A 17875-nucleotide genomic window follows, 5' to 3' on the forward strand; every position below is an offset into this window, starting at 1 on the left:
CCTTAAATCTCACCTCACACATTGGATGCTACTCTTGAGAAGTAGGCCTCACTTCAACGCCCTAAAACGAGGTCAGTTGGGACAGTCACCCTGACAGACTTCCCTTCCACAACCACCATGAGGATACCCTAATCAGGTTTTTGCAGTTGGTTTCACACCACCTCCAACTCGCCGTTCCGACCACAGAGAGGACTTGATCTTTGTTAGCTCTGATTTTTTTTACCATGCACCGTCCTCCCTGCTACCGTGGCCAGCCGTTGCCCTCGCCATCAGCCTACCAGCCCTGGAGGAAGCCATTAACTTTCCCCTGATTGATCTTTTGTTCCCCGTATCTCCCTCATACCGCCCGGCGTCAAAACTCAAAGCAAACAGAAACCAACCTTCCCTGCTACACGTCACTGGAGGTCCTGGGTCTGAGGGACAGGTTGGATGGGACGCAACCGCAGCACGCCATCCAAAGCGACTTCTGGATGTCCGGGTTTCTGAACGCATAGATGATGGGGTTGATCACAGAGCAGCAGGTGGCTGGTAGAACCGTGGCGTAGGTGTATATCACCGGGTAGGTCGAGTCTGCCACAATAGAGTACATGGCGAATGGCAACCAGCACGCCCCGAAGGCACACAAGATGGCCGACAGCGTGGAGACTCCTTTTGTGGTGGAGATGGCGATGAACTGATGCTGCACGGCGATCTGTTGCGCATGGCGGAAGGCGATCTTGCAGATTTGAAGGTAGAGCTGCATCATCAGGGCGAAGACGAGCAGGAAGGTGACGGCTAACGCCACGGCGTTGTTTTTGGTGACCGGCCGGCAGATGCTGCACGACGAATCGTCCTTTAGACAGTTCCAGCCGAGCGCCGGCAGCAAACCGAGCGTTAGACACGACACCCAGATGAAGATTACCATCACGTAGGTGTAGGTGACTGTCCGTTCAGTGTGGTAGGTCAGGGCGTTGTACAAGGACAGGTAACGATCCACCGTGATCGCGAGGATGTTGAGGACGGATGCCGAGAACGCCGATATGAGCAGTCCGACTGACAGAAGAGTCACAAACTCCACCGAGCTGTCGACCAAGTATGTGAAGACAAAGTTCAAGATGAGGCCCAAACCGGCCAGGAGGTCCGCCACCGCCAGTGATCCAATCAGGATGAACATGGGCGCTCGAAGCGTTGGCGTGTAGAACAACACAGCGATCACCAAGGCGTTCTCGCAGGAGATGAGCGTCCCTGTCACGCAGAGAGCGATATCCCAAGGACTGACCTCCTGCACGGCTACAGCAGTGGTCGCAGGTTGGAGTTCAGGGGTCAGAGTTCGTACGACCAGTTCTGAAGAGGAGTTAGAGGGGTCCTCGCCCAGACTCCAGGAGGTGGAGGAGTCGAAGGGGTCGAGGGAGGAGGAGTTGAGGCTGCTACTGCTGCCGCTACTCATGGCTGCTGCCGCGGCCAGAGAGAGAATCATAGCTGGAGAAACGAGAGAAAGAAAGAAGGAGGGAGAGGACAGGGAAGAAAGGAGGAATTACGTCAAAGAGAAGTGGAAGAAAGAACGAGTATGGACGAAGGTGAAGGGAGGAGGGGTTGTTCGGGGGACCATTTTATGAGCCGAAGTTTGTTGTGGTTGAAGGAAGAAATGTGAGGAGAAATGGGTCAGAATTTTCAAAAGGGATAAAAGAGGAACGCAGGAGAAGAGGGAGTGGGAAATGGGAGTTAAAAAAGGGCAGGAAGTCAGACATTTATCAGACAAATGGAATAATGAAATATGTAGAAGACGGAGCCAGAGGGAGTAGAAAAAAGGATTGAGAGAGGAGGGTAAAAGTTCAAATAGTGAAGAGGGAAAAGGATGAGAGAATGTATGGAGAGCAAGGAAGGATGGAGAGGGAAGACGATAAGGAGAGAGGGTTATTATGGGAAGGAAAGTCGCAACAATGAAGAGGAGATCGTGAGTGGAGTCCAGGACGAAGAAATCAACATTCACCCCCCCTGTGATGAAGAGGCAAACAATCATTCCTCATCCATCCGCCCATTCAATCACTCATTCATTCATTCATTCATGAAAACAAGCGTGCTCTTGAACCCAGGCACGCACGTCACCAGCAGCTCCCACGCACCACGCTGACAGGTAATTAGCAGCAGAAGCACAAGAGCAGGTGTGAACACGCACTTCGAGGTGGAAAAGAACCCCGCAAAGGACAAAAATATCCCGCACGAGCGCACGAGAACATCAAAATCAACATTAAGAGATTTGTTACAGGAGAAGAAAGCTTACAATGAGGTGGGTTCTTACCTGACATGTGCCAGAAATTGATGCAGGTGTTCAATTTCCTTACATTAAAAACCATCATCAACAAATTTCTATTTTTAGAGCATCTCTAAAAATGGTGCATGACGTCCTGGGGCACGGCGCGCGGTGGTGGTGGTGGTGGTGGTAGCTGCTGTCCTATTCACCGGTGGCGTGTATGAGCGCGTGCCAGTGCCCGTGCGTGTGCGCGTGCGCTACACCCGCCTCAGCATCCTAGAACCTGCTTCATTCTGGATTCTGGTCCCACCACATATGCTTGCCTGTGCACGCAGACAGACAGACAGATAGGAAGGAAAAAAATCCAGCACAAGGCTAATTTTAGCTCAGGCAGGCAACCGCGCGCGCGCCAAAAAAAATGTGGACGTGGAGCTCCATTCACAAAAAAGAAAAAATTCCTCGCCTCTCACACCTCCCCACCTCAACCTCCACACACACACACACACACACACACACATCAACCCCCCGCCCCCTTATTTTTCATCTCCCTCCTTCTCTTTCTCTTTCATGCTTCAATGACCGTCAATGACTGCAAACAGCCAGGGGAAGGTCACCACCACCACCACCAACAGACCTGCACGAGCTCCTAAAAAGCCCCTGCAGCTCGAGACCCTCGCATCCCTGCGGTACAGGGGGGGCTCGTGCAGCATCCCGCCAAGCAGCGCGTGCAGCCCCGAACACATCAGAAGCCTTCTTCTTCTTCTTCTTCTTCTTCTTCTTCTATCCTTTATAAGTGTTAGTTTGTTTTTGTTTTTAAAGGAGGAGAATAAATACCTGGATCAGTTTCATTCAGCTGCAGCAGTGCGGTCCCTGAGCCAGCGCGAGTGAGAGAGAGAGAGAGAAGAGGGAGAGAAAGGGGAAGGAAGGGAGGGAGGGATGGAGAGAGAGGGAGACCACGCCACAGAGAGAGAGAGAAAAAAGGGAGAAAATTACCAGCTTGTCTTCTTCTTCTTCTCCCCTGCAGGAAACCAGGATACCTCTCTTCTCCTTTATCCTCCACGATGTCTGTGTAATTTTAAATGTTGTCTTCTTTTTCTCAGGGTTTCCCCCTCTCTCTCCTTTCTCTCTCTCTCCTCTCTCTCTTCTTCTTCTTCTCCCCCTTTCTTTTTTTTTTTTTTTTTCCTCCCAGTCAGAGGCGCGCGCTATATTCCTCGGTTGGCATGGTTATTAGCCTTCTGGAAGCTCCGTCCTCGCGCTGCACATCCTCGGCCCCTCATTGGAGGCGCGCGTCGTTTCTCCTCGCCTGACGTCAGAAGAATCCGCTCCTCCAGTCAGCGTCATCATGTCGGTGTGTGAATCACGGAGAGGAGAGTCACTTAAAAAATACACCTTCAGTTAAAAAAAATATATTTTCACAACTCATTTAATTCCTTTAATTTTTTAAATCATTTTTGTGTTTTTGTTGATTTAATTTGTGTTATAATTATGAAGTTAAAATTCAAGTAAAATGTTAAATACAGTGCAGTGTGTGGTGGTGTTTTGAATCCCACATGCACGCTCACACTGACTCAAACTCCAGCTCGTGACTCTTCGGTGAGTCTCACTCCCCTTTTTTCCTCCCACCTCAAACGCTGCGTGACAAAGTGTGTTTAAAAAAAAAAACACACACACATTTTAAAATTCCAGTCTAATTTAACTTTCAACATTTCTGCAAACCAGCCATATAGCAGGATGCTGCTGCTTCTGCTTGTGCTGCTAGTGCTGGTGCTGATGCTTATGCAATGTCAGAGCCCTGCTGGGTATCCCACTGCATTACTCACACGTGCACGCACACATATGCACACGGGCCGGGCCCATATGTGTCGCCACGCGTGAAGGCCTATATGTGGAGACGACCACCAGCTTTGCTCAGACAGACTGTGTGTGTGTGTGTGTGTGTGTGTGTGTGTGTGTGTGTGTGTGTGTGTGTGTGTGTGTGTGTTCCTCCTGCAGGCTGTTTAACATCATCTGTGGCCAAAATGTAACACAGTGTACAGGCTGGATGATGATGTTATAGTGATTAAAATGTTGGTTTTACTGGCTGTAAAAATCTGTGTGTTTTGGCTGTTTATAAAGAGATCTCTGATACAGAATAAAGGACAATCACAATTGGCGATATAATTGTCATTAAACTGTCATACATTTATCTTAAGGAATAGTATTTTGGCGCTTTCAAACTCCTTCCAAATTGTATTGATTTTTGGATTAAATAGGGGAGACCGGAGCCAGAAGGAACACTTTAAATGTTAAGACATAAATTCAGAAAAACTACTCTGACTCAACCAGTTTATGTAAGGGGTTCTATGGTGAGCAGGTGCTTATGCAAAATAGAATGAAGACATGAAGAGATTAGCATTACGTATTTACGGAAGAGGATTAGGGCCTCTGAAAAAAATAAATATTAAGGACAAAGAAAAAAGTCACAATTTTGAGATTAAAGGCCCTGTGAGGAGTTTTGCACTGGCTGAGAAACAGACTGAAAATGATACCGATGCCTCTTTATGGCCTGCAATAGCAAACAAGACCATCAGCAGCAACACTGACACCTTCTCTGTTGTCATTTTTAATGCCTGAAACCCCCCTGAGGGGGTAGGTGTCAGACCACATGATGGACATCTCGCTTCAGAAAACAGCCTTTATTTGACTGTTTTCATGGAAAATAATCACATTGCCTGATAAAGTTGAATGTTAAAAGACAACAGGATGAGGCTTTTGTTGAAAACACTACTTTTGTATGTATAGGATGAGATAAGAGGTATTACTTTGTCCACAAGGGGGCGCGAGAATCAATACAAAACAAAAGTTCCTCACAGCAGCTTTAAGGTCAGAATTCTGCCTTTTTTTTTCTCAGACTAATAATAAAATATATTGGACCTTAATTTTTTTTTCAGTGGATTAAAGTCAGAATTCTGAGATTAAAGTCATAACAAAAACAAAATAAATATTTGACCTTAATTTAAAATTTTTCCAGTGGCCCTAATCCTCTTAAGTAGGTATGGGCAATGATTTTTGAATATTCGTTCACTTTGTTAGTTACTTCAAATATTTTCTCAATTTAAAAGTACAATTTTTCATTGTTTTTACCGGTACCTGGTTGTAATACACTATTTCCGCCAGACGGTGGCTATAGAGCGTCTTAAAGCTGTACGAGAACCTCATTAAATCACAGAAGAAGAATGCTAACTGCATTAAATAGCAATAGAAGAAGAAAACATTAGCGAAAGTATTCACACGTATTTCCAGAGGCTGAGCATGGCTGTAAAATGTAAACACACACGCCATGCCGCGTCACAGAAACACCGACGTAAAGATGGAGATAGACGCTGTCAGTGCCCACTACTAGCAGCACCTCGTCCTCCTGCTGGTTAACGAGACTGCCACACAAACAGGGCGTTAACGGGACAGGTGCCAATGAGTATTGAATAGTATTTTGCCTTGAAATGCCCATCCCTACTTAGCATAACCAACCCCTCACTATATATTATCCTGCGTATGACTTAGCTTCATCTAAAAATATAACAGTTGACTTAAAGTATTGATTTTAGCTGATTTTATTTGCTATCAGATATGATGATGATAAACACTTAACATCAACCTTACCTCACAGTTTTAAAACTTAAAGCTCCTGTGAGGAGTTTTTGTCTAGTTATAGATTAGTCTGAAATCAACACAGATGTCTATTTATGACCCACAAAAGCAAACAAGACCATCAGCAACATGATTTATTATTTCTATAAGGTTATAATTGATTCCTAAAACTGCTGCTGGGGGTAGGTGTCAGATGAAGTGTTCCACCGCCATTTTTTCATATTTTCTACCACCACTGAAATTGTCAGTGAGTGATACGTTCAACTGACTGAAAAAAAAAAGTTTGAGATTTTTTTGTTAAAACGCACTGCTTACACATGTACAGGACAAAACTAGCAAAGAGATTAGAGGTACCACTTTGTCCACAGGGGGGCGCCAAAATCAACACACACTGAAAGTTCCTTACGGGGAGCTTTAACGTTTTCATTCACATTACAGAATCAAACCTGTACAGAGAAAGGCCACCTGCAGGACATTGAGTCCCTCCATGGTCTGGATAACCAGTCTCTTTGTATGGGAGACCGACTTCCCGCCTCCTTACTGTGGTTCTGGATGGCGTGGAACTTGGTCAACACTCCCATCCTCAGTGGGCAAATAGCTGGAGCTGGTCCAGACAGAAAGACAGAAAGCTGAGACGGCTCACTGGATGTTTGAGATTGGTCCATACTGATCTCTGAAATGCTGTTCCATCTCAAACATTTTTCCTGGTATATCTCGTCTCATGGAGGGAAACCTGATTCTCTTTGTGCCATTGATCTGTTCCGGTATGCTGAACAGACCTTGACTCTTTAACCCCGATTCTAGAATGTCACACACAGAATAAGCAAAGACAAATAGAATTCTTGAAAGAATCCATTCACTGGTCAGGGAAGTATGAGGAATTTATCGCTTCAGTTTAACTGTTTAGTTTTTTAATTTACTGAGGCATAATGAAAACTAACATAAAATTGAAATATTTATGAAAAACTCCAGACCTCAGAGCACAGTAGTAAATCGGATCACTCCTTAGCTAGCTCAAGCAAGTAAGCCAAGTAAAAAAGTGAAATACATGGGGTGACGATATGTGAAGATATGTGACGACATGTGGTGTGACGATACGTGGTGTGACGATATGTGACGATATGTGGTGTGACGATATGTGACGATATGTGGTGTGACGATATGTGGTGTAACGATATGTGACGATATGTGGTGTGACGATATGTGACGATATGTGGTGTGACGATATGTGGTGTGACGATATGTGACGATACGTGGTGTGACGATATGTGGTGTGACGATATGTGACGATACGTGGTGTGACGATACGTGGTGTGACGATACGTGGTGTGACGATACGTTGTGTGACGATATGTGGTGTGATGATATTTGGTGTGACGATACATGGCATGACATATGTCGTGTGACGAAACATGGAGAGAAGAAATGTGGCCCGATAAAACGTGGAATGACGAAACCTGGGGTGACGGTACGAACAAAACGTGGGGTGACGAAACGTGGGGTTAGGGAGCAGCACATGAGGGAACGTGGCGTGAGGGAACGTGGCGATGATGATGATTTTGTCACTACATTTTGGCACAAACTGTGGCATGAGGTCATGTTTGTTTTATTATGTTTATTTATTTGCACGATTAAAAGAATACACAAGAAAAAAAAGGAGAAAGATAAATAATATACAGTGCAGGAAGAGGCAGAAAAGTCAGAGGGACTTATTTGACACCTCAACCCACAATATTTAAATATCACAAATGATGTATTCTGTATTGTGACGTATCCTAGTGTAGCTCAGTAACATTCCATGGGGTACATTGTAGCATGGTACAGCACGACAAACTCTAGTGGAACAGAAAGGCATTTGAATTCATTACAATATTTTACATTCTTTCAATTTCACTCTAACCTTTTTCATCATAGGCATCAAATCATAGCTCCTAAAGAAAAACACCAAGTCTGAGACGAAGGAACCAACAACACATAAATGCCCACTCATTTCCAGATTTGAGGGCTTATTCTTGCTGCTCTCTTGAACTGAAAATGACAGGACTAATAGGATGAAGATGGTGGTGGCCAAATGCAGCTCAGGTTCCTTAAAACTCTTGGACCGGCCCTGCGGTTTATTAGTTGATACCTGACAGAGATGAGGCAAAATCCCCCAGCTTGAATTATTGTTTTCTTAGATAGGTCGAATGTTTTGATCCGTTAAATTTACACCGTCACACCTTTCGTGAAGAGAACTCCTGTAGTGACCCACATATTCAGTGAACCGCCAACCGCGTGTTTCTTCCCCTCCTTTCTTTATTCATCGTCCGGCCCACAAGCAGGAGGATAAATTGAACAGAAAGGAGATTTGAGTTTCTTTTGGTGCAGCACACACAAACACACTCTCTTCAGTCAAAGCATCTCGTCTTCCTTCCCTTCATTGTGGACGACGGTGTGTATGAATCACCGCACATGATCAGAATACAGATGAAATGCAAGTGCGTGCATGCGTGCGTGCACCTTCATTGACGCCCTCTCCATGTCCGACTTCATTCATCTTTCCAGCAAAGCACCATGGGTAATTGAGAGCCGTTACATCATCTTGCTGTGGTGGTATGCTTTGTAGCAGAAAACTGGCCCTTCTCACGTCTCTCTCTCTCTTTCTCCTCTCTCTCTCTCTTTCTGTGTCTCCATTTCTACTACACACACACGCTCTTTGCTCTCTTTAATACAGTGATGACAAAGCATGCTAAAGTCAAACTGTATTACATCACTGCTGCAACACGAGGCTCTGATCTTTTCCTCCTCTGGGATGAAAGTCACGGGAGGACAGACGCTTCTCATTGAGGTTCAGTTGTGTAACTGCATCATATTTAGGGCAGTGGGTGCAGACATGCTTATGTCTCATGATCATGATGTAGCGCCATATCTCACGTGGAAACAGACTCCACACACAGAAGAAGAAGAAGAAGAAGTGTCAGTGAGGTCCAATAAAACGTGAAAATAAACTCTTGAGTTTGGAGGATAAACAGGCTTGTGCTGGTTTAAATCCCCCCCACACACATCTGCTGGGAACATCTCAGCAGTGAGCGAGGATGACTAATACTCCTCCCCCTCCTCCCCCCCCTCTCTCTCCCTTCACTCTCACGCCTACACACTCCTTCAAGAAGCAACAACTGGGTTTCCCTTAAGTGTGATACTGAGAAGAAAATCCACCTAATAAGGACGAGCCTTGTATTGATATTCACTATTTATCTTCATTTGAAGAGAAGTGACTTTTCTTTGGGATTGATTCATGAGAGCCTTTCCTCAGGCCTTGTTTTGATCCACATATAGGTCAAACAAAGACTGGACTTTCCTACAAGATAAAGGTCCAGCTCTCTCATAAAACAATCAAGCAAGTTGCTTTCCTATATTTATCATCTCTGTGGAACACTACGTATTTATAACCCAGCTTGATCCTGATTGGTCGGAACGCCTTAATGTCTGTGATTAATTCTCAACGTCATAAACGAGGGCAGGGACAACCTGATGGTTCATATCATATCAAATCAGTCCAAAGAAAGAAGTTCCAACAGATTTGACTTCTGCCTGTTGACACTGGCGAAAATGTCCATTTCCATTCTTACTTTGTTGGGTCATGTAGATCAGGGGTTCCCAAACTTTTCAGACGTGACCCTCAAAATTCAGGTGCCAAAGACTCACGACCCCCACTGTCCCTCTAAGTGATTTAATGTGGCTTCATTTAGCTGGTCTGCAGAAAATGACCCTACCTATATGAGCATGTGTCTGTGTTTCCTGTGCCGTTATGAATTAACCTGCTGCTACTGATGCTTTTGATAATTAAGTGGTCACTAACCCTAAACTTAGGAGTCATCTGACAAAAAGAAAGGCAGACAACTCATTACATGTTCTATTTTCAAGGTTTTATTTCAATTTAGCTACTATTTTTGTTGATATTATTTACTATAATGGATAAAATGTACTATTTTTAGATAACTCAAAGAAAAACATTCTCACGACCCCCCCATTTGTGTCTTGCGACCCCCATGGGGTCCCGACCCACACTTTCGGAACCCCCTTATGTAGAGGCATTTATTATTTTCAGCCTATTTTATAAAGCATAAAGACCCAAACAGGGAAGGGAAACCCAAACTACCTAACTACCTAAAGGTGCATTTCGACCAAGAGTTCTGGGGTCTTTTAGCCCCTAGAACTACTTTACCCGGAACTAAAAGGTTCCTGTGCCCCCATTGTTGTCTGCGTTTCGACTGCGGGCTGAAGTTCGGGGTAGATTATGCAAATCAGGCCAGTGACGTGTGGAGAAAAAAAAAAAAAAAATGCACTACACCACCAGACCAGTAGAGGGCAGTAAAACAAAGACGAATGCCATTCATCACAAATGACACCATAGGAAATTAAAGAAAGAGAAATCAAGTGAATCACAGATGAGTGTGATGATATTGTGGACGGCGGGCGGAATAAAAACTCAGCGGTTAATCTACCAATCAGACACGTTCAGCATTGCAGGCCCTGCCCCCAAAAGTCCCGGGACCTTTGAAAAGTACTACCCCCCAAGCAGGGGCTTTTCATGGGGGAGATATTTTAATGCAACTCCTTTTAATTCACCTTAAATAGGCGTGAATGTCCTTTTAGGAATTAGGGTAGCATTCAGTTTACATTGTTATGACCTTAAGCTAAATATCTTTGCATTGACACAGAAATATTTCTTTGAGTCAAACTTTGAAGTGAAGCTGCTGCATCATCATCCGGATTGATTGAACCAGAGCGGTGACGCATTCCGACGCTGAACTTCTCACTGAGGCGTTTCAGCATCATCAGAGGAGTTTGACGTGTGCAGCTTATTTTCCCGTTATTCACCAGGTCTTTAGGAGCTGGTTGAGATTGAATCACAGACACTGAATCACCAGTGGAGCTGTAGTGTCTTTCCCATGCATTATTCAGGGAGCCGCTGTAGGATTAAGAAGAGGACAGCGACTTTTTTCAAATCCCTCCAGCAGTGTCGCGGACGTGTGATTGGGTAGTTAGCGATGGCTCAGGGGAGCTATAACTCTGCTTTGATTAAAGGTCTGAGTGAAAGGTCAAGAGGGAGAGTGAGGCAGAGAGAACAAGAGAGCATATTGATGGACTACACAGAGCCTTTGGTTGATAGAGATGAAAAATGTCTCTCTTTAGTGAAGCTTGTAATGACGTGTTTGCTGCAGGGATGCCATGTGGTCGACTGAAGGGGTCCCAAAAATGTGAACATCACCTTAGCTTGGATTTTTAAGCATGAAGTCATTTGTTGTTCAAGAAGTTTAATACTAAGGACGGACTACATGATCTTTTGGTCCGTTAGGATGGTCACTGTGTCGTATCACTGATCAAAGAGCCATAAAATCATGCCGGGGTAGATATGACAGACTGCAAGACAATACCCAACCAATCATCGCGACCATTTTGATGTGATGACGTTTGAAGGAAACTGTGCGGGGCAAGAAGACACCCAGAAATGCTATCGCCAGTTCTCTGTTTACAGGGTGTCGTGGTCGTCCTTTGTCGTCACATCATAAAGGCTGTCGTTGCCAGGGTTCAACAAACTTTGCCTCTACCTCATAGTTCCATCTTGCAGAACCAACTTCATCATTCTTCTATTGCTTAAATTTTTTTCTAAAATTGAAGAATTCAAGAAGTTTAATGCCGAGGTCAGACTCTAGGATTTTTTTCATCTGTTATAATGGTCACTGAGTCGGATCACAGAGCCATAGATTCCTGCTTTGACAGATATGACAGACTTCACGATGGTACCTAAGCAATCATCACGACTGATCACGACATGATGACGTTGGAAGGAAGATGACACCCAGAAATGCTAACGCCAGAAATGCTAACGGCAGTTCTCTGTCATGGTCGTCTTTCGTCATTATAACAAAAAGGCAGGGTCGTTGTTGCCAGAGTTCGATTCATCCTCTATCTCATAGTTCCGTCTGGCAGAACCAACTTCATCATTCTTCTATCGCTTTAACATTTTATCTTAAATAAAGTAATTAAAGAAGTTTAATGCCGAGGTCAGACTCTAGGATGTTTATCGTCTGTTACGATGGTCTCTGTGCCATAGATTCATGCTGTGACGGATATACCAGACTTCACGATGGTACCCAAGCAATCATCAGGACCGATTATGACGTGATGGCGTTGGAAGGAAGACGACACCCAGGAATGCTAACGCCAGAAATGCTATCAGTAGTTCCCTGTCGTGGTTGTCCTTCGCCATCACATCATAAAGGCAGGCTGTCGTTGCCAGAGTTCGCATACCTTCACGGTATGATGACGTTGGAAGGAAGACGACACCCAGAAATGCTAACGCCAGAAATGCTAAAAGCAGTTAACATTTTTCAGTTTGTCGTTATTGTCCTTTGTCGTCACGTCATAAAAGCAGGCTGTCGTTGCCAAAGTTTCGACAACCTTTTCTTCTGTCTCATTGTCCAATCTCACAAAATCAACTTCATCATTCTCTTATCACTTTGACTTTTTGTTTGTTTGCGCTGGCGACATTCGCTTGTGCAGACGCTCTTAAATGTTGCTAACGTAATGGATGTTGCTAACGTAATGGAACAAATCAGAGAGAAAAATCAGTCATGCTAGACTCTGTTGCGAGTTCGTGAGGCCTCCCAGATGTGGTCTTGATTGTCGTACATTGACACGCTAGACAAGACAAAACGATCAGTTTTGATCAACAGGTCCCGACATGTATGTCTCATGAATCACGCTACAATCTAATTAAACGTGTAGTCTACCCTCGACATTAGGAAGACATCTCCCTCCTCTATATCTGACTTTATCACACAGTCCATTTCAAACAGCCTACTTTTAAAATGAGTCATACTCTCTGACTCTTCCTCACTCCTCGTCTCCATCACACCATAAACTACAACTTGACCTCCAATCCCTGCCTCCCCCCCCCCCCCCCCCCCCCCCCAACAACCACCGTATCCGTCCCTCTCTTTGTCACAGCAGTTGGACTTGAACCCAGTCATTTCACTGATTGTCCTCCAGCCCTTCTGGACGGAGCCCCGGGGACTCTGTGACCAGATGCTGACCAGCTGTCGGAGCTCTCGTCTGGGCCAGTCAGTCACCAGATGGCCTCTCACCTCTGCGCCCATGTGGACTGTCCTCATCGTCCCCTCTGTCTGACAGAGAAACCCATTTGTCCGTTAGTCTCGGAGGTGTTTTTTGGATCTGTTCTTTGCTCACATGATGGAATGAGGACATATACCTCTCAGCCTTGAAAGATAAGGGAAACCAGGCTGGTACTTGTTGCCTTTCATTTCAGGAGACCACAGTCTGTATCCTGTGTAACGACTCAGTCTAATCTCCCTAATTTCTAGTCAACACTTGACCTCTGCATCACACCAACATGAACCCTTTGCTGCCATTGTTTAAAACAATAGCTCAGAAGAATGTTTGCATAAATTATATATATCAATGTTAACTTATACAGCGCCAAATCACAACAAACGTTATCTGAAGACTCTTTCCAAACAGAGCCGGTCTACACCGTCCTCTATGTTCTATTATTAACAAAGACCCAACATCAAGACAGGATCAGATCCAGTCCCATCTTACAGACAGGACTCAGTCTGATCTCATCTTAATCCACCATGAGCAGAGCACTTTGCAGCATTTAGCAAGTTACAGTGGCAAGGACAAACTTCCTTTAACAGGCAGAAACCTCCAGCAGGACCAGACTCATGTTAGACACACATCTGCTGAGACTGAGTTGGTGTTGGAAAGAAGGATAGAGAGAGAGAGATGATAGTGGTGAGATAGATAGTAGTAATTGTAGCAGCTGGAGTCTTGCACTTCCACAGCAGCGACTCAGAGGAACCTACGGGACAAGGGAGCTCAGGGACTCCAGAAAGGTCTATGGTTAATAACTTTAATGGGACAGGGAGAGTTGAAGTAAGTGACAGGCAGAGAGAGGGGATCCCAGTGTGACTCATGAAAGAGGGATAGAGGAGATGAAGAGAGAGAGATGATAGTAGACGGATAGTAGTAGCTGTAGCTGCTGGAGTCTGGCACATCCACAGCAGCAGTCCGCACAGATACATATGTCCACTATGTGTACCTGTGCTTGTGGACTTGGGCATGCAGACTGCTATCAGCACAGAGAGGAGCGTGTCACTTAACACCAAAGTGATGATGTGATTTAAGACTTAATTTCATTAAGCACTAAACAACTTAAAGACACAGTGTCTGAAGCACTCAATCTTTAGAAAGCTGCCATAAATTCATTATAACCCTGCGGGGAAAACTCATGTTCTCTATGCTGTGACTCATTTTCTTTAATGTCAGCGCACAGCTGAAGGGTAGGACAGAGAGGACGAGACCACACGTGACATTAAGTCAAGATTTAATTCAACAAAACCTGAGATTAAAGTTCTGAATGTGGCGTTAGTCTGTGCATAGCTTCAGTTTCTCAGAGTGTGATGTCACGAAGAGGTCAGTGAGCAAAAACGAAAGAGCTGATGCCAAAACTGAGTGACATACTGTATGTTCAAACACACCCACACACACACACTTCCTCTTGCCTGGAGGTAACACTATTCCAGTTAGCAAGAGGCTGGATTGAATGTGTGTGTGTGTGAGCAGTGTGTGTGTGTGGCCCCTGTTGTGAGTGATGTGTCTGAAGGAGTTTCCTGCAGAGAGCTTCAGTGGTGTTTTGTCACCAGACGAGATGCAGCAAGGGAACCCTACAGAGTTTGTGTGTGTGTGTGTTTCCGTGTGTGTGTGTGTGAATCGCTGAAGGAGGTACAGACACAAAGGCCGAGATATAAGAGTGAGATATTGCCGACGAAATTACTCGGCAAACAGAGAGAGAGAGCGAGGGGATGAAGTGGACAGAGGAGAATAAGATGTGATAGAGAGACATAAAGAGAGGTAAATAAAGGATGAGGGAGGCATCGTACAATAAGACCTCTCAGGAAATACAAGAGACAATAAAACAACCATAAATAAAAGATGGAGAAGTGCTTACCTCTTACACCCTGTGGACTGCAGCAGCAAAACTTGAGAGCAGAGGAAATATAGTCATAGTGGCAGTGGGGGAAAGAAGGTTGGACTGTGAAGACATTGTTGTGTTGTTCTAAAAAAAAAAACCAGCAATTATTTAAATGTTGCTCTCACCACCAGGGGGCAGCAGGAGGAGCAATTTACACAACACTGATGACTAACACATCAAGAGGGCATGATTTTGTCAACATTGGAGATATCATAAAAACCCTTGTAAGTTCAATTTTCTTGTTTTTGGCTTCATCGTAATTTTCAGAAAACCCTTCGGAAGTCTGTTTGTCTTATTTATTGCTCCTCGTACATAATTTAAAACCCTAGTTTTGTTCAGTCACAAAGTGTCCTCTTGTTTTTGTGGGGAAGTTTATTTCCACCCCAAAAAAATCTAACTGGTGTACCTGAGATTAAATATAAATCATAGTCATGTAACTGAACCAAAAAAGTTAATGTCATCAAACACAAATAGGTTAAAATAGATTTAAAACCTGGAGTTTGCATGTTCTCCCTGTGCATGCGTGGGTTCTCTCCAGGGTTCTCCGGCTTCCTTCCACAATCCAAAAACATGCTCAGGTTGATTGATCACTCTAAATTGCCCGTAGGTGTGAGTGTGTGCATGAATGGTTGTCTGTCTCTCTGTGTTAGCCCTGTGATAGGTTGGCGCCCTGTCCAGGGTGTACCCTGCCTCCCGCCCGAAGCTAGCTGGGATAGGCTCCAGCCCCCCGTGACCCCTAACGGGATATGCGGTCAAGATAATGGATGGATGGATGGATATTTAAAAGCTCAGGTAAGTTATAGAAAAACTCTGCCCTGTGATGTGACCTTAGGTGCTTAGAAAGGCGCCTTTAAATGAAATGTATTATTATTATTATTATTTTTTATTACTATTATTATGAATAATAAAAATAATAATTATTATTATTTTACAATTATGTTGCTGTGGCTCAGTGGGTAGAGTCGGTTGTCTATCAATCAGAAGGTTGGCGGTTCGATCCCAGTTCCAGCAGTCACATGCTGAAGTGTCCTTGAGCAAGACACTGAATCCCAAATTGCTCCCTCTGTTGTTCAGAGGTGTGTGAATGTGTACAAATGAGATTAGCTAACACTGATGGACCCTCACTGTAGCAGCCTCTACCATCAGTGAGTGAATGGGTATGAATCAATCAATCAATCAATCAAGCTTTATTTATAGAGCACCTTTCATACAAATAAAATGCAACCCAAAGTGCTTTACAGCGATTGAAAACAAGAAAGAAGCAGAAATGAAACAATGCTAAGACATTTTAGTGGAAGATAATAATAATGATAATAATAAAACTAATAAAAATACAAATTAAAAATAAGAACAACATAAAAATAAAATAAAATAGAGACCAATGCACACCAAAATAAAATACGTGTAATTGAAACAAGTTAAAGCATCAAAATTAAGAAATAAAAATAGTTAAAATAAATAGATTTAAAAGGTAAGGATAAGAGTTGAAAAATAAAACTAAGGCTGAAAAATATCAATAAAACTGAGTAGATAAATAAAATTAAATAAATGAATGAATAAATACATAAAAATAGAATAAGATAACAGTTAAAATTACTAAAATAATAAAGCAACATTTAAATCAATATTATAGTAAAAGGTAGGTAATAAAATTGTTAAACCCTACATAAAAGCCAGACTGAATAAATACGTTTTTAGTTTACGTTTAAAAGTCTCAATATCTCCATCAGCTCCTCTCAGATCCTCCGGCAGGCTGTTCCATAGTTTGGGAGCGTAGTGGCTGAAAGCAGCGTCACCAAATGTTTTAGTTCTGCTCTTAGGAACAGCTAAAAGAGAGGAGCCGGAGGATCTGAGAGACCTACCTGGTTTATATACTAAAAGCATCTCTGAGATGTAGTCTGGTGCAAGGCCATGCAGTGCCTTGCAGTGAATGGGTGAATGTGACGAGTAAAAGTGGTCAGAAAGACTAGAAAAGCGCTATATAAGTACAATTCCATTTACCATTTACAATTTGTGTATTCATTATTTTTTTATTTTAAGTTATATTTTGGGGGCATTTTTCGACTTTAAAAAAAAAAAATATATATAGGTCTTTTTTACAAACTATACCCTGTAAGGTGACCTTAAGTGCTTTGAAAGAGGCTTTAAAATACAATTTATTATATTTATTATTTTTATTTTTTTATTACCATTCTTCTTCTTCTTCTTCTTCTTCTTCTTCTTCTTCTTCTTCTTCTTCTTCTTCTTCTTCTTCTTCTTCTTCTTCTTCTTCTTCTTCTTCTTCTTATTATTATTATTATTATTATTATTATTATTTATTTCACATTGGGTGTCTTCATGTATTTTTTTTTTTTTTAAGTTATAAATCTGGGAATTTTTGCCTTTTTAAATGTTATTGATAGGACAGCTGAAGAGAGACAGGAAGCATGGAGAGTAGAGAGCGGGGGGAGACATGCAGCAAATGGTCGAGGCAAATGGAACTCAAGCCAGCCACCTCTTCAACAAAGACAGTAGCCACTGTACATGGGGTGCACTTAGACCGCTAGGCCACTGGGGCCCCAATGTGTGTGTGTGTTGTAATGTAATCCGTTTTTAACATTAAACTATATTAAATCCAGTTTTTAATGTGCTAAACTTGGTAGCTATTTAGTTAGTTTGTTAGCTAGCTTCCTGTAAACTTTCTCTTGGATGTGGTTTTTATATTCCCTGATTTGAATCATGAAAATGTTGCATTGAATTTAAAATTAGCACATAAGATGAACTCAGCTTCTTCTAACAGCTAAAGTTAGTTTGGACTCTTATACTTTCCCACTAATCATGTAAGCTCGTGTTTCTCCATGAAGAGAGACAGGATGTCGTAAACATTGACGCTGTGTACGGACGGTGTGTGTTTGTGTGTGTGTGTGTGTGTGTGTGTGTGTGTGTGTGTGTGAGTGAAGGCAACAGTGATGTGACCAGATAGACTGTTGTCACTGTGA

At 43.3% G+C, this 17875-nt stretch overlaps 1 protein-coding gene across 1 annotated transcript; it reads right to left on the minus strand.

Moving 5' to 3' along the window:
- Nucleotides 1–388: 388 nt before the first annotated feature.
- gpr185b (G protein-coupled receptor 185 b) lies at nucleotides 389–2940 on the minus strand. The gene is made up of 2 exons (XM_034677165.1): nucleotides 2811–2940; nucleotides 389–1458 (listed from the first exon to the last, which is right to left on the minus strand). The coding sequence occupies exons 1-2, from the start codon at nucleotides 2938–2940 to the stop codon at nucleotides 389–391; spliced, it is 1200 nt and encodes a 399-aa protein (XP_034533056.1).
- Nucleotides 2941–17875: the final 14935 nt, after the last annotated feature.

Source organism: Notolabrus celidotus, chromosome 23 (genome assembly GCF_009762535.1).
Source record: "Notolabrus celidotus isolate fNotCel1 chromosome 23, fNotCel1.pri, whole genome shotgun sequence".
NCBI classification, from domain to species: domain Eukaryota; kingdom Metazoa; phylum Chordata; class Actinopteri; order Labriformes; family Labridae; genus Notolabrus; species Notolabrus celidotus.